General features: G+C 37.1%; 1 protein-coding gene across 1 annotated transcript in view; it reads right to left on the bottom strand.

Annotated features, from left to right (window-relative positions):
- The window catches only part of LOC145491917 (structural maintenance of chromosomes protein 4-like), a 48,876-nt gene continuing 24,594 nt past the window's right edge, over nt 1-24,282 (bottom strand). Inside the window, exons 16-37 of the mRNA XM_081471214.1 lie at nt 23,809-23,870; nt 22,768-22,837; nt 21,368-21,529; nt 20,487-20,527; nt 19,430-19,562; nt 18,085-18,139; nt 16,998-17,125; nt 15,129-15,233; nt 14,357-14,483; nt 12,836-12,887; nt 12,715-12,766; nt 12,376-12,461; nt 11,426-11,507; nt 10,886-10,948; nt 9,936-10,109; nt 8,354-8,467; nt 6,227-6,304; nt 5,353-5,508; nt 3,762-3,838; nt 2,224-2,302; nt 1,147-1,251; nt 1-347 (exon numbers count right to left, since the gene is read on the bottom strand). Coding sequence (XP_081327340.1) covers nt 201-347; nt 1,147-1,251; nt 2,224-2,302; nt 3,762-3,838; nt 5,353-5,508; nt 6,227-6,304; nt 8,354-8,467; nt 9,936-10,109; nt 10,886-10,948; nt 11,426-11,507; nt 12,376-12,461; nt 12,715-12,766; nt 12,836-12,887; nt 14,357-14,483; nt 15,129-15,233; nt 16,998-17,125; nt 18,085-18,139; nt 19,430-19,562; nt 20,487-20,527; nt 21,368-21,529; nt 22,768-22,837; nt 23,809-23,870 — 2,148 coding nt within the window. The 3' untranslated portion in view covers nt 1-200. The remainder of the gene's footprint in view (nt 348-1,146; nt 1,252-2,223; nt 2,303-3,761; nt 3,839-5,352; nt 5,509-6,226; nt 6,305-8,353; nt 8,468-9,935; nt 10,110-10,885; nt 10,949-11,425; nt 11,508-12,375; nt 12,462-12,714; nt 12,767-12,835; nt 12,888-14,356; nt 14,484-15,128; nt 15,234-16,997; nt 17,126-18,084; nt 18,140-19,429; nt 19,563-20,486; nt 20,528-21,367; nt 21,530-22,767; nt 22,838-23,808; nt 23,871-24,282) is intronic.

The raw sequence follows: 24,282 nt of genomic DNA, 5'->3' as shown, positions 1-24,282 counted from the left end.
CATTATTTTCACAATTTATTTTCAGGTCTACAAAGTACAAAACAATAACTAATTTTTGCGTGTGTTTTTTATATACTTCACTTTATACATGCGGGAAACCTTAGCTAGGTTTACTTCAATGCCACCACCGCGACAGCTAACTTTGTCATTAACAAGTCATCTTCATTCGCCTGTTATAACTGAAGGCCGATACTGTAACATCAGGCCTCGGATGCTATTAGTTGTGGATTGATTGCAACACTCTTCGTACAATTATCAGTCTTAAAAATACCTATAAGTCTATCAGCTAATTCGAACATATTATTCCGTAAGCTGATGATAATAAACTGGGCATTCTTTGTCCTCTCCTAAAACAAAAAGCAGTACAAAATAAAACCAATTTTAAAATGGTGCTGAGAGTAAAACTAAATTCACCCTTAATTTGACCCAGTACATTCAGGCCTAAATGTTAATACACGTACGAAAGAAACTGATTTCTTTAGAATGCAAAATTGTTATGGAAATAAGGCAGATTCGGTGAGATGGGAAAATTTGTTTTTATGTAAAATTTACATGCTGACCGATAGCTAGCGATTAAATCTTCCACAAAAACATTTAAACTCTGCATCCTGCTTCATTTAACTTTATTTTCGTGTAGTGGAAACGTTCTCATAAAGACAGCTCACTGACTCCACGCATTTACCCATACATATTATTAAAAAGTATATCCCTTATGCTTGAAGTAAAACTATATTTGATGCAATTAGACTGCTGTGATGGCATATACCCAACTCTATGACATCTTACAGGGCTTTCAATGTTTGGTGATACATTCAAACAATGGGTTAAAAGTTTCTATCCAGACATTTCAGGCTGCACTATGAACAATTATAATTTCTAAAGCGTCCGTTTTGACTGAAAAGATAGAACCCCAAAGCTCCAACTATCATTAAAACATGCTAATGCAGATAACTGTCTTTGTTTACAAAGTTAATCGACAGATTCATTTTGAATTTATATTGTCATATTTTAAAATGTCTAAGAAACTACAGCGTGCAGATCTAAAAATACCCATGAGATGAAGCACTAAAAACTGAACATAAAACACCCGAACTTGTCTGTATTGGGAATTTCCAAATCATGTTTTTTTTCCTGAAGTCAACTGACCTTGATGTAGTTTGCTACAATAGACACATTTCTAAAGTCAAGAGCAGCATCAATTTCATCCATGACATACAGTGGTGTTGGTTTGTAGTGATGAAGGGCAAAAACCTACACGAACACAAACAAGATGACATTATCAGTTTATAGTGCACAGGCTAAAACAATTAAACCAAAATTCTGAATTGCTTCCTACGTACTTGCACAGCAGCAAAACCTATTGTGTTTGCATTGGAATCAGTTGCAACTTATGCTTGCCGCTGATTGTGCTCAAATTAGACATCAACGATGAATTTTACTTTGGAATGTGAACTTTTTCCACTTCACATTGCATTCTAACGGCTCTCCTAAATCCTTATGATGGTTGATTCTCCTGTTTTATAAGCCTTTTTATCGCCTTCTACGCTCTTGACATTAATGATCCTAGCTGTATGTAGGGTGTCTCAATAAGAACCAAGTATCTTGCCTTGCTCGCCGTAAATAACGTCAAGAGTGGACAGAGCACCCATCCGGTGGATGGGAGGTCATGGGTTTGAATTCCCTCAGGGACTCAGAATCTTTTATTCTTTTTTGGAAACACGCGCGTGACATGAACGTTACATGTTTCCTAGAATGTAATTGGCTAGTGCAAAATTTGGAGGGACCATGCCAACGAGACAGCATTTAATGATAACATATTTAATCATGAAGCATCTTGCTACAAACAGCCTCGAAATAGAATTGCGCGAGGGAACGTAGTGTAGCAAACAGGTCTATAATGGAACGTCTGGAAAGCACTGAATTTAGAGTGGTAGACCAATCAGCCATTCTTAAACTCTCCTGTAGGAGAACATTGCAGGACCCAGTGCAGTGGTTGAGGTTCTGCACAGAGAATGCACTCTCTCATTACACATACGACAGCAGCACATGTAAGTGTCAACTGTGCAAATTACTAATTTATTACTACCATATTTGAATTTGCATCATTTTTCATTTTAGTACCTCTGCATATCATCCTTTATCTTCTGTTTTTGTATGCCATAAATTGTAATAAATAAATAAAATAAATAAATGGAATTAACTGCAGGTGAAATGTGCTCTCACCAAAGCCAGTGAACTCAGAGTCTTCTCCCCTCCTGATAAGTTAGAAATGTTTTTCCAGCTTTTCTTTGGTGGCCTCACACTAAAACAAAGCGATGACTTTATTATTTATCAGCACTTTTCTATTTGCATACTTTTCTGTTTTTAAAAAACTGTCTGTCCAGGGTCCGAAATTAACTTTTTTAGGCAGGCGCCAACTGGCGACTGAAATTTTTTTTTTCAGTCGCCATATGGAAAAATGTGGTCGCCAAAAAGTCTCAATAAAATTTTTCCTTCGCAGCGAAACAAAAACCAAAATTTTTGGTCGCCAGATGGAAAATTCTGCTCGCCAGTTTTTCTTTTAAGAATCGGAACGAAGAGAACGCGTTTGGGGCCGCAATGATGGCGATTTTTCCGCTAACGATAAGATTAAATACAAACACGCTGATTATTTATACGGCTACCACTGAAAACCCACGACGAACGAATCGAATGCCGGCCATATACGCAGTTTCGTGCGACTGCCAAATGTTTCAAGTCAATTTTATACCTTCTCTTGTCTCTACCTTTTGGAGAAGAAATTTACCCGACTGAAAACTGCCGTTTGGTTCTTTGCTCTATGTTCAAAACGATCTCTCCTTTCGCGTTCTGTCAAGACGATCGACGGATCGCCATGTTGAATATCAAAATCTTCCACTAATTTCTTCACGGATGTTCCGTCTCCACTTTGTAATAAATTACGGAAAGAGTTCGGGACGTCTTTGGACACCACATCGCCTGAGTAAATATTCATGGGGAAAGAACGCACGTGGCCTTCTGCGCCCGCAATACGTACGTTATGGGAAACCGCTGGAAAAACATGGCGGCGAAGCTTCGCACTTAGCGTAGCTGTGAAACGTTGTGGTAGATTTATAATAACAGGAAAATCGGTTTTATACTTCAAAAGCAGCGGAAAGGTAAAAAGTAAGTGACCAATTGGCGGGCGGCTTTGAATTTTATTTTAATCGATTTGGCTGAAAAACAAAGTTTGTGTAATTATCGTTGCTTGAAATAGTTAATCGCCCGCTGGCGACCAGCTGTGAAATTCTGGTCGCCAGTGCAAAATTTTTAGTCGCATTGGCGACCAGGAAAGCGCAATTTCGGACCCTGACTGTCACCCAAACATCAGTAAGACATTCAATGACTGTGCTGTTACGTAAGATATACCCTCATTTCCAGTGTCAGAATAAAATAGTAGTAATAAAACCACTACATGGGGACACTTTTTGTTTCTTAGACTGAGACATTTACTGTACAGAATTGAGCAAAAAGTTAAATAACCACCACGAAATAACTCGTTGAGTTGTTTTTGAAATTTCCGTTTAGATGGGATGGTGAGCACATACATTTCGTATGACGACGACGACGACGACGACGACGACGACGACGACGACGACGACGACGACGACGACGACGATAATGACGACGATGATGATGTAAGTGCAAAAGGAGATTGTATATATGAAGGTTTTAGGCTGAAATAACACATGCCTAAAACGCATGACACAGAGCTCATATTTTACCTGAAAACAATTCCCTCAGAGAAAGGATCAAGGCTATCCACCAACTCTAATTCAGCATCTCCACCAAGCGTAATCATCTGGTAAACAAATTAGCAAATTTCGCAATTGTTGGTTTTTGCTGAGTAGAAGACAGCACAATGAGTACAGAATAAATAACACAATACTGATGTGCATACACGATAAATAAGATGCACTATAATAAATTTTTAGCAATTCTAATGCGATAACAATTTCCTTATGTTGATTAACTTTCACTCTTCAAACCATGAAGACTTAGGCTTGATGAATTTGACTAGTGTTTTGGGTGATTTATCCTGTGAAGAATCATGAATGGAGAAAAATCCGCAACTAAAAGAACACATGGAAATTCAGTGATAAGGCATCAGCTATAGTGACACGCTATTTGTTGACTGCAGAAAATCACGGGTGTCTGGAAAACCCGAATAGCGAATAGTACGAATAGTGCGAATGGTGGCGAACAGTCTCGAATAGTTGCGAATAGTGGCAAATCGTAGCATATAGGGTACCCAGTATCTCGCAGTCAACGTCACAGCAACGTAAGATGGGATTTTCCCGCTAAAAAGCACAAACGATTATCAGGACAAAAGGTGTTTCTAAACGTAATTTCTTCTGTTTTAACCGCGTAAATACGTCTTTATTAGGTTATCCTTGTGTTTTCTGTTTTCTTAATGTCGGCGATGGACAGCCCTAGCCTGAGTCCGGAGAAGAAAAGGTAATAAATTCACTCAAATTCTGTTGCTTATTTGGACAATTAAGGTCATTCCTCACATTTGCATTGCGCATCCTTACTGCGCATAACTTATGGCGTCATTAGCTCGCGCTCGTGCACGCGCATATTGAAAACATGACGGATTTGCCTTGATATTGAGCTCTGTCAGTTGAAAAATGGCTCTAGCCCACTAACGAGCATGGGCACCCCAATTTTTTTTCCAGTCGTTGTAATCAACTAATCATAAGCTTTGCGTGAGAAAAGACTGATCTAATTTCTATTGCTGAAAATTGAATAAATAAGAAAAATAGCAAATACACTGTGGTCTTTTCTATTTTGCAGTCGGTAACCACGTCAAGAAATTTGGTTCAAATTTTTAATCAAGGATTTAGCTTTCTGTCTGAATCAAACTTAAACGTTTATTTGTGCTCGACACAATGTATTGACTGTAGTTTAATGCGTGTTCTTATGAATCCGGGCTTACAAAGATGTTACAATTACTGGGAATGCGTTCTTATAATAAGCATTAAATAATGCAAAAATGGGGCATTTTCAATGCCTCACTGCTCCTCAATGAGCATGGGCACCCCCCTTTTTTATTTCAAAATTGAAGTTATCATATGACAAATATTCAGTGGACAAAGTTTGAACAAAAATCTATTGTCACTTTTATTTCAGAGGAATTACCTTAATTAATGCAGGATATTAGATCTAAAGTGGTGACCATTGACGACTTTTCGTCACTATTCGCCACTTTTCGCGTCTGTTCGCCACTATTCGTACTATTCGAGACTATTCGCGACTATTAGCTATTCGCTATTCGGGTTTTCCAGACACCCGAAAATCACTGACTTAGCTTACCTGATACATTTCCTTCAGCTTAGTAGTGATGACAGAAAAACCCGCCATGAACTCATCAAGGCGCTGCTTCCTCATAGCCTCATGCTCTCGTCTTTTCTGATCACGCTCTGATGTCACTTCATCGAGTTCCTTCACTCGAGCAAGATAAGCTTCTTCCTGCACAAGAAAAAGAATTGAATAGGAACAAGGGTCGTAAACATGTTAGCCACACAAAATTCAGAGACACAAAATTAAACTTCTGACACTTACTTCAGTGAGTGCATTATTCCGAATGTCACTATTGGTGGCATTTGAACGATTCATGGTTATTCCTTTAAGGCATCTAAAATACTTTGCAGACACTTCTGCAGCAAACCAATCGAGTGCACAAAACCCCAGAGATGCAAATCTTTCAAAAACTAATTATCTGATTGAACTACAAATCTATAACAACTGAAGTTTATCTATAACAAATAACTACCAAAAAAAAGCACCCCTTAGGTTAAAACGGGAGGTGGAATCTCGAGAATTCCACCTGGGATCATGTATTTCCAAGCTGGGATCCCCACTTATCCCAGATGACGTGGGGTGCCACTGCGGATCCTGCCAATGTTTTGTGGGATTAAAGGTAGGATCCCACTGATTACTCTTGCCATTCTACCCAACCAAGACCCTGCTATCCCACAGATCAGGATTTCACTTCACACACAGCGTATATTAAACACTTCTGACACTCAATAGCAATGATCCCTTAATACTTGGTTGCTTTATGAGATTACAGTCTTTGTAAAATTGCTGTTTTTCGCTGTTCTTACTGGCCACAGCCACTACCTGTCATCGCCATCCAATAATGGAACATTTTAAACAATGCATGTCAATAAATGTTGTTAAATACCTTTTTCTGATATTCTGCAATGGCTGCCATGTTAGGTTTCATTTGTTTAAGTTTTTCCTCCAAAACAGTAATTTCGTACTAGAAAGCGGAACATTTAAAAATTATCTACAATAAGCACAGCTGATTCAGCTATAATGTGATATAGAAATAACATTAGTACCTTCTTACCTAAGCTGATGTAACAGACAATTACATTTTTTTTCTGTGATAGTGAACTGAATGATGACAGATTTATACATCAAAAAGATAGTGCAATGGTTAACCATTACCTTTTTCTTGTACTTTACGTACATGTTCATTCTCCAGCAGTGATCATCACCTGAACTACACGTTCTTTTATATTTTATAGGAAACATGCTGTCTGAATGGAAATGGTAGACGGGACGGTGCCTACTTTTGTTTGTGCAGACACGTTCTACGCATCACGCAAGCCATGGTTTAGCTCCACACGCGCGCTGGGACTGACATTGACGCGATCAACTACGCTATCACGTACGCGCCTGAAATGAAAGCAAAATCTTACTGCTGTGACCAAATCAAGTTTAATGAACTGGTCCTTAAACCAGGAACAACAGAATAGCAGCATATCGCTAACCACTAACTGTTTACGTCTTCCAGCTGAAAACCTAGCTGTTATCTGTCGCACATTATACTGAAATCCAACTGTAAACATGTACCTACAGATGGCGTAATGCACGCGCAAAACAAGTGCGAGATACGCAAATGTCTTACTTACTGGGGAGGTGACAGGAAAAAATGTAACGGACACCGTAAACGTTTTCAAAAAAGATCAATAACTTTAAAAAACGCGTTTTTACCCCTACATTTTATGTCATGAAATGGAAGTGGCAAGTCTATTCAACACGTGATTAGTTTCTGGGTGTGAGCAAAAGGTATTTAGACCGTATTTTAGCTGAACCAGAGGAAGGCTGTCAGAAACGCTAAAAGCGCTTTTGCAACGATTTTGTTATTAAAAACATATTAAAAATGTGTTTTTTTTGTTATCATTTGCCATGTAGCTTGAAGATCTTTTTAAATGTGTTTGCTTTTCTGTATGTAAAGGCGAATTCAAAGGAAATCTGTGAATAAATATCCTTTCCTTCTTTTTTCAGGAAAATGCTGATGTCAGCATTTTTGTTGAGATTCAAGGCTACTTATCTCGAAAAAATGCGTGGCTACCCCCATTTTACTTTGTGGATTCCAATAGCCCTTGCAAAGATCTACTTTTTCCGCGTGGTCTTAACCTGGCGCAAAAACCTTTGTAATTAGTAGGCACCGTCCTTAAAATGAAAAAAAAGCATAAACGTAACTTACAACAAATGACTAAAATTAAAATTTACTATTTTCAAAACAAAGATGTTAGACGTTTCATTTAAATAATTGGAATAACTCGTAACACCTTTCATATGTGCCAAAGGACTGGTGAACAAACAGTTTAATAGTTCGTATAGTGTGATCGTCCGGGTGAGGGTAGTTCTGAAAAGAACTGTTGTTGGTGACTGACGTTTCGACAACCTGAGCGGAAGTCATCTTCAGAGTCAAGTGAATAGTGTTTGTCAGTCGATGCTGTTCTAAGTCTGGTCCGTTGAACGCTATTGGTCAGTTTAGCCATGATGGTATTGGCTGAAAGACTCGTGTAAAGTTTGTCATCAGTCATTGGTGGGTTTCGATCCGTCTATTGTTAGTCAAATTGGTCGGTGTTTGGTCCATGTACTGTTAAGTCGGTCTGTTAGAAGTCCGTTTGTCGGTTTCGTTTCCGTCGTGGATAAGTCGTTTGTAAGGCGCCGGTAGTTGTTGACATCTGTTAAGAGGCGTTTGTTCTAGGTTGGTGTACCAACTTTCCAGAGTCAATCGTTGAAAATACTTTGTACCATCATGGCGAAACTGACCAATAACGTTCAACGGACCAGACTTATAACATCATCGACTGACAAACACTATTCACTTGACTCTGAAGATGACTTCCGCTCAGGTTGTCGAAACGTCCGTCACCAACAACAGTTCTTTTCAGAACTACCCTCACCCGGACGATCACACTATACGAACTACTGATACTCCTGGGTTCAAACCATTTACTACGAAACAGTTTAATACTTATTTCTACTCTATTAATACTCTTTACATTACCATAACAGTCTCTTTATCAATGCCCTCCAGTTCATCGCGTGTTAGAGTTGCAAGGCTCTCTTCTGGTTCAGTCTCTGCTGATGCACTCAATGATTGCAATGACAACTTACTCAACTAAACATAAACAAACGTTTTACAGCAAATTAGGAGCAAGTTTCTATCTACCTTTTAAGGTAATTCCCCTGAAATTAAACTGCACATAGATTTTTGTTCAAACTTTGTCCAATGAATATTTATCATATGAGAACTTTAATTATAAAATAAAAAAGGGGGGTGCCCATGCTCGTCAAGGAGCAGTGAGGCATTGAAAATGTCCCATTTTAGCGTTATTTACTGCTTATTACAAGAACGCATTCCAAGTTATTGTAAACTCTTTGTGAACCCAGACTCATGAAAACACGCCTCAAACTACAGTCAATACTTGTGTCGGACACCAATAAACTTTTTAAGTTTGATTTTGACAGACAGCTGAATCCTTGTTAAAATATTGGAACCAAATTGCCTGCTATGGCTATCAAACTGCCTAACAGAAAAGACTACAGTGCAGCTGCTATTTTCCTTATTTTTTCAATTTTCAACAATAGAAATCAGATCAGTCTTTTCTCACGCAAAGCTAATGATTAGTTGATTAAAATGACTGGAAAAAAATTTGGGGTGCCCGAGCTCGTTAGTGAGCTATAACCATTTTTCACCTGACAGAACTCAATATTAAGGCAAATCCCCCATATTTTCAATGTGCGCGTGCACGAATGCGCGCTAATAACGCCATAAATTATGCGCAGTAAGGATGCGCAATGCAATACTGGGGAATGACCTTAAGTTAATTATCTATAAGGTAGTTATAGGTGTTATAGAAAGTCGAACCTCGAGCATCAGCCAGCTCTCTACAACGGCCTTTTTCTTTTGTCCTGGCGGACAGTCCATACAGTCAATCTTATTTAACCTCTTTAAAATGGCCACCTCTCTACAACGGCGTTGTTTAATATAGTTAACTTATGTAAATGTATTTACATTCGGCAGAACTAAACTGTCACTGTCAGTGACAGGGCATGTAAATATTTTCCGGGGGCTATGCAGCACACATGTGTTGCTATGGCATTGATTGAGTCTTTTGTTATTAAGTATAAATATGGCTAGAGTTTGCAGTTGAAATGTATCCATCCCAGCTCTCAAATTTTCAAATTTTGTTTTAGGAGTTATTCATCTTTGAACATCTGGAAATCTTGTAATCCGGCCTCTAACCCCCAGAGGTTAGTGCGTCTGCATTTGGTTGGGAAATACATTCCCATTTTTATTTTTTATTCACAGTTATTCTGGGATTTTGTATCACATGGTTGCACTAGCATTATAGCCTTCAAATAGCCTGAGTGCCGGGTGTTTATCTTGTTTTTAGCCTGGTAACTGGTATCTTATTTGAGCCATGTAACGCTGTTTGGACTGCATTTAACACTTAAGGAACAATTAACTACTGCAAAGTTCGTAAGTGCAATGAATTCTCTGCACAATCAGAGTGTGAACGCAGTAGCAGTTGACTATGATGCTTTTAATCCTCATGGCATTGAAAAAACTGATAATTACACACCTCCTTTTGCCAGTGTTTGACTTTCTGTTGGTTTTCTTTCAAAACTGTCTCATATTTCTCCACTTCATGTTTAATGTCCACCTCCTGACTCCTCATCTTAGTCTCTTCCTGCTCCAGTTCTGCCACTTCCTTTCTTAGCAATTCTAAAGATTCCTCCATTGCTGACATTTCTTGCTGTATGCATGAACAAAAATGCAAGGTAATCACTAATTATTGACCCTTGTATTTGAAAAATGTAACAATGGTAGAGAAGAAACTAGCAAACAAAGAAAAAAAAAACAGACAAAAGTGTCAATTACTTGTATGTCATTACAAACACATTCCCTTGATTGGAACTGCTGCCTTTTCTTATTACACAAGAAATAGCCACATTTTGGAAAAAGGTTATTTTATTACAGTTTCCAGGTCCCATTTGTGCAAAAGCCGATTAATCAAGGGTGTAAGTACTACTGCATAAAAGTATTCTACGTCACCGCTATTTTTTTCCAGAACATAAATAAATCTTGGTTAAAACTGAAGGACAAAAATCATAAACACATAACGTCAATAAACAGTTACAAAACGGAATAAAAATTACTCAAACAGGAGGCCACGTTTTTTGCTAAGTCCCCTACTTAAAATGACGTTGTTGAAAGGGTGTGAGTTTTAGTGTAATGAAGGTTTAAATGTACATCTGGGAAAGAAAGAAAGAAATTGTCCTTTTAGCTAAGGCCCATTTCACATAAATCTGTTTAAGTGGTCTGTAGCTTACAAGATTAATGCTGCTTATCAAATATTTAGTAAAAATTATAATTCCATATCTTCTGCTTGGCAGGGAAAACTGACTAGCCCTAGGCTAATATAGACACATATTTAATCTGACACTTTTTTTAGTGACATTATCAATGTGCCACCGTGAGGCTATGAAGGCAAATTATAAACAAAAATTATAAATTATACTTGTGGCTTACCTGAGCCTTTTCATAGTCTTCTAGGACTTTAGTAGCTTTTTCCTCCAATGTTTTAAACTCTTCCTGTAAGTTATTCAGTTAGAATATACTCACTAAATGGTCATAAAAGAGAACTTTACATACAAACACATTGAAAACCTCAGGTGAAATAGCAGGGCATCTGGGCAGCACATTAGTGTAACATGATAGTCACTATTTGCCAGCAACTATATAAGTTACAGAGTCAAAAATATGACCTCATATAAGGTTCTTTGCCTTCTGAAAGCTGACAAGGTCTCAGGTTACTTAAACATTTCAAGTAAGATTTCCTTTCCTCCTTCAATTCCATAAAGATGTGGGTAATATTAATGAAAGCCTGTTTCTTTCAAATGTATTGATGCTGCATATAATCCTTCAACTACATGTAGGTATCAACAGTTGAGTCTACATCACATGATCAAAATGGAGTAAGAAACAAATGAAGCTAAATCAGTGGATTAATAACATTTCTATCTGATAATGCTTTTTTGACATGACTCACACATATCAAAAATATCTTACCTCAAGCTTCTGGATGTTGGCACTGTTTTCTTCAATTTCATTGTGAAGTGACTTAACATTATCTTCTGCCTTTTTTATGTTCCTAGATGATTATTTCGAGGAGTAAACAAGATACACGATACCATGCAATTTTAAAATAATTATAAAATAATAAGAATTCATAGAGTGCAAAGTACATGTTGAAAGCATCTTTGAGCACCAATGCAACTGATAAGCTATACTGTTACGATCCGCTCAATTTTAAAATAAAAATCAAATTACATGAGAATATGAAAATAAGAATGTGAGAATATGTTCAGATTTTCTACTTGCAGATAAAATAATTACCAAAGAAATAATAATCAGTCTACAAAAAAGTAGGAATAAAAATGTGTGATTGTGATTTAAATGATAGAGAGTTGATATTTCTGATGTTGACAGGTTGACTGTTCTAACTAGTGTATTTCAAGGAACATTCATTCAATCTGAGTTTCATTATAATGCTATTGTCCATCCATCAATTTTGAGTCAGGTATAAATGACACCCAAGGTTCATTTGGGCAGTTAGGCCAGGGAACTCCCATATGAAAAAGTTGCGGATGCTCGTCATCTTGCTTAGGGGTAAAAATCAAGAATTCTGGTATCACTTAGGGTGTTCATTATGAAACGCCACTATTTTAAAAACTGTCAAATTATCTTTTAGGGTGCACTCGAAGATAATTGATAATAGTAATAATTAAAATGCTCTTATTTCTGTTTTCAGGCTCGATTCTCGAGTGCGGTCTGCTGGTGCGGGCTCCTTTCCTGAACAGTGGCTGGTAATCAAGCCCATTACATTTTAAGAAGTATCTTTTAGGACCCTTTAGGGGTCAAATAAAGCTCAAGCCAACAAGGTGACCACTGATTATTAGGTTTAACACCGTGTTTTCACCTTCATGTCAAAGAAGTATTTCTTACTGAACTGTGCATACCTGTGACAAGTTTTGATAGCAACATTTGCTTTAGTGATTTGTCCTACCACATCATCCATGGCATTTGTCAATACATCCACACGGCCCTAATATTTATTATAAAGATTAAGAAACACATGTAAGTAAGCAAATAGTGTTCTATAATTAATGAAATATGAGAAAGATGTAAGTTATCACAAGTGAGGGGGAAATTATTCTTAGGTTTTGTAACTTGTAAAAAGACTAATTTTTAAATCATTCTTAGGTTTTGTTATTGTTTTTAGGTAGGTGTCCTCTATTAACAGAAGGTTATCCCTTGGCTAAAACAATTCCACAGGATAATAAAGTTATTATTATTACCTGTTGTGTCTTGAGCTTAGAACCACCAATCTCCATTATTTGCTTGTGAAGTCTACAGAAATAAAAATTGATCTAGTAAAAAGTACAGGTCATACAAACAAGACATCTGAGCTGAACTGACCTTTGAACTTCTGATTCAATCTTGGCTGATGATCTTACTGTTGCTTGCCATTCTGAAAAGAAATAACAGACAACTCTAGCACCTGTTCACTATCGAAATACATCATATGGCTTACTGATTAGCATTTCAGAATTGGAAGGTAATGCCCATAGTTTTAAGCCTTCATTATTTTCTTACAAATGCTTGTTATAGGAATGATAATCACTTGATTAAAACCTGCAGTTACAATTCTTGTCTGATTTTTGACATTTTTCTATTTGCAGCAATTTTCTTTAAGGGTAATGTTTTTGTGCTTGTGTTTTCTCCTTTGCACCCTGATGTCCCTTTTATATCATCTTAAAATAGCGCGCAATTTATTTCGAAATTGAGGGAATCCTGCAATGGCGCAACCTGGTGACAACACTGTAAACAGTTCAATAGAACAGGAAAATGAAATTACCTTAAATGTTAATTACATATATACACAAGACAGGAATTTGTCTGTCTGATTTTCATACTTCAAGCAAGAGCAGTAATTTGTTTTGACAACCATACAAAAAAGACAGACAAGTTGAAATGAACTACAGTCAAACCTCTCCACAACAGCCACTTTGGGGACAGAGAAAATTGGCCTTTGTAGAGGGGAGGAGGGGTGAAACATGACACCTGTTTTAACGGGTGTGCAACATTTCTTGTCTTAAAAAATTTTATTTTAGCATGTAAACTGTTCATAACACAATCAAACTGAAAAATGACTGCTGACAAACTTTACAACAGTCTTACAGCCAATACCATTATGGCTAAACTGACCAGACTTATAACACCATCACACACTGACAAACACTATTCACTTGACTCTGAAGATGACTTCTGCTCAGGTTGTCAAAAAGTCAGTCACCAACAACAGTTCTTTTCAGAACTACCCTCACCCAGACAATCACACAAATTATACAAACTACTAATATTCCTGGGTTCAAACCATTTACTATGTTACAATCAAAATGTCACTAAAGCAGAAACTAAACAGACCAACAAAGCGAAGTATGGATCAAGTTTGGTGACCTTTTACAATTAAAAAAAATGGGGTTTTGTATAAACCATTTTTCAGTCAATGGTCAACTGGCTGTTGGCAAGGGTTATCTTGGCAGTTAGGATGCGTTTTAGTGGCCAATACTGTGGTGGAGAGGTGGCCATTGTAGAGAGGTTAAAATAAGAGTGAATGTATGGACTGTCCACTGGGACCATAAAAAGTTGGCATTGTAGAGAAGTTGCTGTTAGTGGAGGTTTGACTGTAGTTCATATTAAGGTATACAAGGGTGCACACTAATACCTTGTCCATGTTTTTTATTTGAGTATTTTGGTAGTGCAGAAACCAAAGCAAGATTGCCTCAGTTTGGGGCCACCTTCAGCTAGTGCTATTTTCCTTGTCACTGTCAATTTTATAATGGAGAAAACAACCAACTACAAAATCCACTTTGTCATAATCAAAATCATTAACCATTTAATCTAATCGGCATATTATGAAATCAATTTATTTCTTGCCTTTTTCATGACTTTTGACCAGATCTTCCAGTTGTTTGAGCCTGGCCTTGTCAGGGATACTCTCCTTTACTTGTTGTTCTATATGCACTATTTGCTGCTTTAATATTTCCTCCTGTTCATCAAGAGCCTTACAAAAAAAAAAGATAAAAAAATGACATTTGTGTGTGACACAGACATGTTATCGCATTTAACAAAACTGAGTGTTCCAAAGGTATTCAAAATTAAGATTATTGACCTATTGATACAACTTACAACTTTTGGGAGCTGGTTTTGAGAAACAGAGATTTAAATACTTTAGTCAGGATTTGATATTATTCTCCCTTTAAGCTTAATGTGTTTACAGTTCCCTGTCTTATCACTTATGGATAGGCATATATTTCTGCTGATGTTTTGTTGATGTTGATGCTTAAAGCTCTGGAACTAAAGAGTTACTAAATAGTTCCACCATACATGTTTCTATTGGTAGAAGGTGCAATGGAACTAAATAGCTATTTAGTTCCACCATACATGTTTCCATTGGTAGAAGTGTTATGGGATTATGTGTATTAAGGGCATCTGCGGACGAGCATCGATCAATACCCTGGATTGATACCTCGATCCACACTCGATCAATACACAATGGACACTCGGTTGACATTCAATTGACACTCCATTGACATCTTGGTCGACGGTCAACTAATTTTTCCATTGATGGAAGGTACATCGAACAATATTTTGAAACTAAATGGCTACTTAGTTTGCACTGTGCATGCATGTATAAATATGCTAGAACCTTGATCTCCATGGTGTTTTTCTGTAACTGGTGCTCTGCAGCTGACAGCTCCTTTTTCAGCTCATCCACTATCTCTTCAAGTCTCTTCTTCGATTCCCTATGTTCCTGTGATAATAATACATACATCATATTTGATAAATGTACAGGATGAATGAAAATGAAATAAATTGTTATCCACGGTTGATGCACGACACTTAAATGTATATCAACTGTCAAAAGAAAATAAAAATTAAAAACTGATAACACGGAAAAATGTCAAAGTGTCATCTTGTGAAAAATCACACACATTTTGAGCATTGCTCTTTTTCAGGATGAAAGCGTTAAATGCTCGGTTCACGCGACTGTTCATTTGAAAGTAACGCACAGATGCTAAGTGTTTCTATGAAATTGAAATTGAAAACATTTAGGCCCCCTGGTTGCATAGTGCTGAGCCTGAAAATGATTTCCATTTCAAATTGCATCCATCTGAAACTAACGCCACTGCAGTAAGGAAGATAGCCTTTTCTGTATTTTGTTATGGCTACACGGATGAAAAAAAAAATCACGTAATTGACAAGTTTTACAGCACAAACAGGTGACTGGTTTATAGGAAGAGATCAATGCTGCCATGTTCTGAGCTGATAAAGTTCACTTTAGCAACTGTTTTAATAATATGGGATTTGTTAAATTTCATTCAAACCCTACTACTCTTAATCAAACCCTTTTCCCTTTCATTTGTATTAAAATGAGTGTTATGGTACTTTTGTTGCAATACATCAGGACACCTGCTTCAGTACTCTAAGCAGTCACTGACCAGCTAGCCTCCACCCATAGTACCCCACTACAAGCTTGGAATCCAAGCATGGGACAATGTAGATCTTGGTAAAGTTGTATTAATATTTGTCACTAAGTACTTGGCAGTATTTGGGGCATAATGTGGGTGCACACCTTCCACTTAGCTATTGCCTGCATCAGGCTGGGTGGGTCCCTTACCCCACCATATTTTTAGCTACCTAAAAGTAGATAGGTCAGGGGTTTTGTTCTCTGGGTGAGTTTGCTATCACCCCAATTCATTGACTGGGTGTGTCCGGTAACCACCCAAGTTTCTGCTCTGGGGTTTGTGTCCTTTAACCGCCCCACTTTGTGTTTGTGCATTGGGTTTTGAGTCGGCTAGCCACCCCACTTAGTTTGCAAGGTGTGTCAACTAACCACCCAATTACCTGTCCAGGGTGTGTCACGACCACGCAGTCTCGTTGCTATCGCAGGGAGCACCCAGTGTCCATAGTCCCATTTACTGACATATTTGTCTTGTTTTTATTCATGCAATTAGAGAGTGAATTGTTGTTAGATTTCATTCAAACCCTACTACTCTTAATCAAACCCTTTTCCCTTTCATTTGTATTAAGTGTGCATTCAAAAAGAGTGTCATAGAACTTTTGTTGTTAGTTGCACTTGCGTTTGCAGTAAGATATTCTCTGCTTTGCAAAGTGGCATAAGTGATGAAAGGCTACCAAAAAGTTTGTTGATAACTAATATACCAGTATTTTCAAATATAAAATAATTTCCTGTACTCAGAGTGCAATAAAAGTTTAAAAGTGGAACTGAATTTCATCCGTCACAATAAAACATTTCAATGTTGAGATTTAGAGTAATATCTAAAACATGTAAAAATTTCAATGTGGCTGATGAAGTTCGGTTGAGCCAAATGGTCCTCTTTTAAACTTTTATTGTGCTCTGAGTGTAAGAAATTAGTTACAATAAAAATTTGTACATGTAAACATTGCATTGCTAAACAATTTTTCTTTTTCATTTAGCACTACGCAGTTCCACCTGACACTCTCAGGAGTGAAATAGTCAATGATTTCCATGTAATTGGCACTGTGTCTGTACCTCAGCTGCCCTTGTCTCTTTCTCCAGGGTTTTCTCCATAGCTTCCAGCTGATCAGGACTTACATCTGATCTTATGGAAGACCCCATTCTTCCCTTGACAACTTTGTTTCCTCCACCACTCATTGTACCTTGAGGTGGAAAAACAACCAGACAAACAAACCAAAACATTAATTGCCTTTAGCAATTAACATTTGTCTAGTTACAAGTATGTCAGAAGTCTATATTAATTTTTAGAATTAACAAAAAAGATATTTCAACAACTTGCTTATTCCTGATTTACTCCTACTAAGTGGCTAACCCTTATTACGTAGCCACCTCCCATTTCCCCAAGGGTGGCTCCTTACTAGGGGTTTACCTGTAAATCAAGGTTTATCAGTTGAGTGCAGAAGTGTTCAAAAAGGAGAACAAGCATCACATACTTGCCCATTCAGCCAGACCCAACTTAGTCAGTAAGTATTTAACCAGAGATGGACTTCTGTTTGACAGTTAATAAAAGGTCTATAAGGTCTGAATTATACACCCAACCGACGAGTTGATGATGTGTGTCGGGTTGACTACTTTTTAACTGTCAAACAACCAACCCATTTGGCCCCATGTGTCAACTTGCATTATATTGTTCTTTAAGGCCATGTTAGAAGGATTGTATGATGGTATGATGACTAAAATAAGCCCTGGGTTTGGGTTAATTAGAGTGCTGAAACTATCTCCTGATTCAAACCATTTGGAGAACTGTTCAAATTTAAGAGTTCTCTTTCCAATATTTTCATATGAGCGTTTTTCAAACCAACATATTACTTTATTTATTGGCAGTGATGAACCTTCAAACAAAAAATCACTACAGAATTGTCAGAATGGGCTCGCATAAACAACAACTGTATTTCATGATCAAACTTTTTCTGTTGCTTTTGGAATTTTAGTTTAAGGCAGGATTGTTGTATAGAATTTATTACTGCTTTTCTGATTCAATGTGCATCAGGCATATGTATGATTTGTATATAAACAAGATCTGTGTGCATCAAAGGGCAAGCAGAACCAGAACAGGTTTACTTGAAATGTAATAACTATGTTGACTGCATATTAACCATACCTGATTGATCGATGAGTTCACCTTGTAATGTCACCACACGCCACCTTTTAGATCCCTGACAAAGTAAGTTTTATTGGAAGTCAGCAGTATAGTCCCCAACCACAGTAGCATCAGATGTAGTAAAACCATTTAATAATAAGAGCTGTCAAGCTAAGTTTGCTACAATTGTCCTGCATTTATGGATCTAATTATGTTTTAGGGTGCATTCCAAAATTAGGATGTATTACTGATTATTACAGAAAAGCCATGCTCACTGTACACAAATAAAACATTATTGTTTCTGGACTTATCCAATCACTGGATCAAGACCCTCAACAAAATGATCACTAAAAATCAATACAGATTTTTCTAAGACCAGTTGTAAGAATCAAACTCAATTGTTTGAATTGATAAAATCAATAATGTTCAGTTTAGGTTTATCAGTTGATATAAATTTGTTGAACATGCTGTAGGTTTTTTGTTTAAACTCTGCATGGATGTTCATGCATGTAAAATGTGAGCTATGTTATAACAAACATCCACTTTTCACTCTTAGGAAGGTGGACAGATGCCACCAAAAATTCAGTGAACAAAAAACCTACAGATCTGCTATACTGTCTACCGATCACAACAAACAAATTATATTTAACACTTAATGACTGGTCCCGAGGGGAACAATGAATTTTGTTTCCCGATAATCTCAATGTTTCCCAAGAAGAAGACAAGGGAAACATTGAGATTCGAGGGAAACAATATTCACTGTTCCCCAAGAGGAACAGTCATTAAATGATTTGCTATATAGCAAAACAAAAAGAAAGCAAATTTTGAAAAACGCACTGAGATTCCAGCGACAACATCAGGCCACCTTCAACTGCACGCTCTGATCACATGCAACAGCAGTCAACATTTGAAGGGCAACAGTGAACTGTTTCCCGTTTGACGTCATGGTTTTCGCAATGTTACCCGTTCATGGCATTTCACAGTAAACAGTTTCATTGTCAGATGTCATGTGACTATGAACTAGCCAATGAATGGGCACGCTGTAGCGGGAAAAACGCCAGCTATATAACAAAATAATGTAAGTTCTTTTCTAGAGTTAGTTAATTATTTTTCAATCTATTCTTAGTCATTAATTTTTATTGATACTGACTAGGATTAAACTCTAACTAACTAGACAAAATGAACTAGTATAGTTGAAATCAGAAATTAACTAAGCTCACAAATTAACCACAACATTCTCATTATTCTCATTCTCATTTGCAGCCTTATGCGCAACAGAGCGCAAAGAAGATAGGTGAGGTGAGGTTCTCATTATGAAATAACGTCAATTAAGCACACCCTTGGAAATAATTGCAAAGGGTTTTACCTGAAAGGCAATGTTTGTGGCTTGTTTGAGATCATCTGCAACAAGTGTGTTTCTCAGAGCAAAGAAGAAAGCAGTGCGTATTTGATCATCTTTTACATGGACCAAGTCATATAGGCGTGGCACATTCTCTGGCCTAGCAAGCAAATGATAAAGGACTGTCACAGACAGATCATTGATGGGTTCTAATGGAGGGCAAATAGGTATGCTTACCAGCATTCCTTAGAAATATGTAAATGCACAAACAATAGAATAACCGCTATGATATTTACAAAAAAAAATACTCCGCTTATCAATTGCTAATTACTTAAAGCATTACTAATATTTTAGTCGTGAAACAGTAACAACTAATATGGCAGAAATGCTGTTACTGGTTCATGTGACTGTAACTTTCAGAAAAAAAGACAATTCTTGGTCTTGTGGGAAAGCTACCACTTCAAGGACCAAGAATTTCCACACAATTTGTGCTCAGGATTTAATCTTCAAAACATCCATAGAGCAGGATGTTTAAAGGAGTTGTTGATGTTTGAAACAGTTGAAAGAACTTGATGGTGGAGCTTCTTCAATCTCCAGGACTGACCCACAATTTTTTCACACAAACGAACATCATGGTCATTTGACCCATTCCATTACACCAAGTAGAAATCTATGACATCTCCAAACTTAATAGTATATTGTTGAATTTGGCTCAAAAAACAATCATTACTGGGACCATCTTACTGATTGTGCTGACAACAAAGCACGAAAATTGAATAAAAATTATTACAAATGGAGAAGGGCAATCAAAATGGAGTAAAGGCTACAGGGTTTTCATTCATTGGTTGAGATGATATTGGTGACAGCAGACAGAGTAACTTGAAGGGTCACAATTTCTGGCTCTGTTCTCCATACAGATGATGACAAGTTTAGAAATCTGACGATAAACAACAGACATGCTTTCAGCACATCCTGCTGAGGATGAGTTTGAAATTCATCGATTCTTTTGGTTCTTACAATTCCACCAAAACTAAAGCTTTCCTGCATCACGCAATAACACCAGAACCTGGCTAGGTGAACTTACGTTTGGATTTTTGAAGATGCATCTTTCCTCCATTTCTCCACCTGCATAAGAGAGGAAGAGTAACATACTCAGACTACATTATTTTTACTGTCTGGAAACTAGATGACTTAGTTTGAAGTTATCCCAGAAGTAATATCCAAATAGGTTTCCCAGGGGATCCAGTACTAATTCTTGCAAATTTTGTGTTAGTGCTACATTGTACCTTTTAACTAATATCCTTTCCATTTTTCTTGGTTTGCAGATTGCTGGGAGTTGTGAAAAGAGTATCTAAATGAAATTCCTTGATTATGCTAATGTTACACAATGACTGGCACCCCTTGCTGGCCTAATGGGTTTCATATCCTTTACTACTTTTTTCCCATTCAGTTATCTAAAGTATATATTTCTGCTTTTCAGTTCCTTTTTCTCATGGAGTCTCATTGTCACCTAAAAATGGGATTAAAGCATGGCTCAATGCCTAAAGAAACCTTTTTGTTAGTTGGGTCAGCTGGATTGGGAGTCCAGCCAGGGTTGGCTCTGGGGTGACAGTCAATGATATAGAAAAAAGCTTTTCCCTTCTGTTCTATCTATACATGTATGTTTCCTTTTTGTGGTTTAAAGCATGCAAAGAAAGGTCTACACATACTGTACATCCAATAGCTTAGGGCTAGTGGATTTTGGCCAGGGGCTACTGGAGTCTATCCTACAATTTAAATTACAGAAGAACTGTAAGAGATCAAATTATTGCTTTAATTTGTGCGAGTTTGGAAGTCTTTTTGGGCTTGTAAAACGACTGTCAGTCTAATACATTCTAGTCACGTTACAGTCTTGCAAAACTGATTTTCTTTTCTTTTGAATTATGGTTTACCGAAATGATTTAAAATAAAACACTTAATGTTTACCTTGTCAAGGCCAATAAATGTGGCAGCTCCAATGTTATTGTGCTTGAGGAAGGTGATACACCTCTGAGCAGTGTCAATACTGTCACAAACAATGTTATCCAGTGCTCCACATGCTGTACTTATCGCTACATCGTATTTATCATCTATGGCACCAAGATCTCCCTGAAAAGAAAATATAACTTCATTGAGACAATAGTTATACTTTAATTTTCTAACTATCAGAATCCACAAATAGCACAATTTTAACAATAACAAAGTAAGACTAAGAAAACATTAGTTTGAGTGACGTTTGGTGGGATCTAAATTGTGGTTCTCCACTGAAAATAGGACACATCCTTTTCAGGTTAGGCTAATGGACCAGCCACACAATCATACTGTAGCCCTTTCACAGCCATAACCCATGTGCTTAGAAACCAACAAACATGTCTCATAAGACAGATCCTACATTTCCCTCATGTTCTCAAATGCCCATCGTGTTTTATTACAGTGTAATACATGGCTTAGGCTTCTTTATCTGTTACACAAAAAGTCTGCTACTCAATAACTGCATTGTCTCTGGGACAGGTTCACTCTGCCTCTTCCATGCTGCCCACTTTTTGGCATTTTTGAGAGAGAAACTACTAACACAAAAATCTTTAAAAAATTCCAAGCCAGATGAACATACATGCATGTATGCTTGCATTTAATGGCTGCCATAATTTTATGTTTTGCCTTATAGTTTCGCTTTTTATTTACAGCTTATTTCGAGCAACTTATATCTATCAGTTTACATGTGATAATGTTCATCACCCCACTTCTTTGGGAGGTGCTGGGTGCTCTTCTAAACATTTTAACTAGGAGTAGACAGACAATTCTTTAATAATTTATCAAGAATTAAGTCTACCTTTGAATTAAATATACAGGGCTCGAAAAAAGGTGCCATCCGATCATCTGATACAAGAAGATTTCCTGTTGGGCAAGTAACTTATCATTCTCACTTGCCCAATGGGCAAGGCGATGGTCTAGTCAAGCCATCTGCCAACTAAATAAAAAAAGTGCAACATAACTTTCCCAGGGCAACTGAAATTTGAGAGCTGTTTGACCAAAGGGCAAGCTGGAACCCAAATATAGGTACATTTGCTTCTGTCTTCTTTTGCCAAAAGGTGTTTCAGTATTTATCAACATGACAGAAAATCCAAGACCAAAAAATACAGTGTACTGTCCATAGTTTATGTGTTTTCAAAACACTGCTGATCCCTTTAGACACCAAGAACACTGCCTTTGTTCTAATTATTATTACAATTTATCCACCTTTCCAACTTTTATAACCATTCCCATCACATTTTATAACAGATCATAACTTATCATTCTCTGCCTCATATCTAACCTCTTACAAATGTATATCACTAGAAATCCCTTACCAGACGACCAAAGATTCCTTTAATCTTTCCTGATGCCTTTTGCTCCATAAGGGCCTCCAACACTCTACCTCTGTTGAAAACAAGAATAACCAGTTTAGCTTTATTTAGTGCTATTTAGAAAAAACAGTGCAGAAATGTCCAAAGCGATAGTGGACAGTTTGCACCTTTACTATCCACACTGCAGATTTGAGGCAGTACCACAGTTATGTTGTTTTAGTATCCAAAAATATAGAATGCAGTTTTAGCAGGCCTCTTTTGTTGATACAGTTGAACCTCCACTAATGGCCACCTCTTCACAATGGGCACATTTTGTCCTGGTGGATGGTCCATACATTCACTCTTGATTGAACCTCTCTGCAGTGACCACCTCTCAAGAACTGCATTAAGGTCACTAAAGTGCATTACTGCTGCCAAAATAACCGCTTGACAATGGCCAGTTGATCAATGACCAACAAAAGGTGTATACAAAACCACATATTTTTAATGTACTACTTAGCAAACTTGCTTTTTCAAAAAAAAAAATACATTATTTACTGTCAGACCAATATAATTTTCTGCTTTGTTTTTGTTTTCCCTTAAACTAGAGGCTAACTTGAAAACCTAACAGTTCATTTCGCTTCCAGTCTCATTCAAAAGAGATTATAACAGTCACCTCAACTAAAACATACTTAGTCTACATCTTAAATTAAATAAACCAAAAATGTGATAATATTTATACTGAGCAAAGTAAAGATGTTGCTGCTGTTGATTGTGCTAAGTATTTACATACTACATGTACAATTAGTTTTTTTCAAAGACAAAATATAGCCCACCTTCCAAGAAAAGAAGGTGTCACATTTTACCCCTACCCCCTCACAACAGCCACCTCTCTACCATGGCCACTTTCTTCTATCTCCAAGGTTGCTGTTGTGGAGAGGTTCAATTGCATTCTACAAACACTTCACCCCTCCAAAAATAGAGTTTCTCCATAGGTGAAGACCTATATCAGTACACGTAGATGTTGTTGTCAACATGAGTCCTAACAAAACCTGGAAAGCTAACCTGCTATGTGAAGCTTGAAGGGAACTTCTTGCTTCCTCTACTTTGGTTCTTATGTTTCGAAGCTGGAAAAAATATACATTTTGCAGAAAGCTTTAGAAAAATTTTCACAACCATACAGGGAGATTTGGTGACTGTTTCCAAGGTATGGATAACCAATTAAAACAAGATTCATAAAATTGTCTTTAGTCATTTTTAGCCTTCTGTTCTTCCTAGTGAATACAGGGTTCCTACCAGTCAGAGATGATGGAATTCCAGGAGTCTTCCATGGCAAAAGTAGAAATTTCAGAAATTACAGGTTTTATGGTGTACATGTTTAAAAAAATTATTGTGCTTTTCGAGTTCTTGAGTGCCTTAGTTGTTAAGCGTGGAAAAGGTCATGATAGTATTTTGGGTTTTTTATTAATTACATACTACAAAACCCTGTAAGTTTTTTAAGAGTAAGTGGAAAAAGTAATTTTTAAGTGGTTTTCCTGG

This window comes from Orbicella franksi, chromosome 7 (assembly GCF_964199315.1).
Source record: "Orbicella franksi chromosome 7, jaOrbFran1.1, whole genome shotgun sequence".
Classification (NCBI taxonomy): Eukaryota; Metazoa; Cnidaria; class Anthozoa; order Scleractinia; family Merulinidae; genus Orbicella; species Orbicella franksi.
This window is presented reverse-complemented; position numbering and strand designations above follow the sequence as displayed.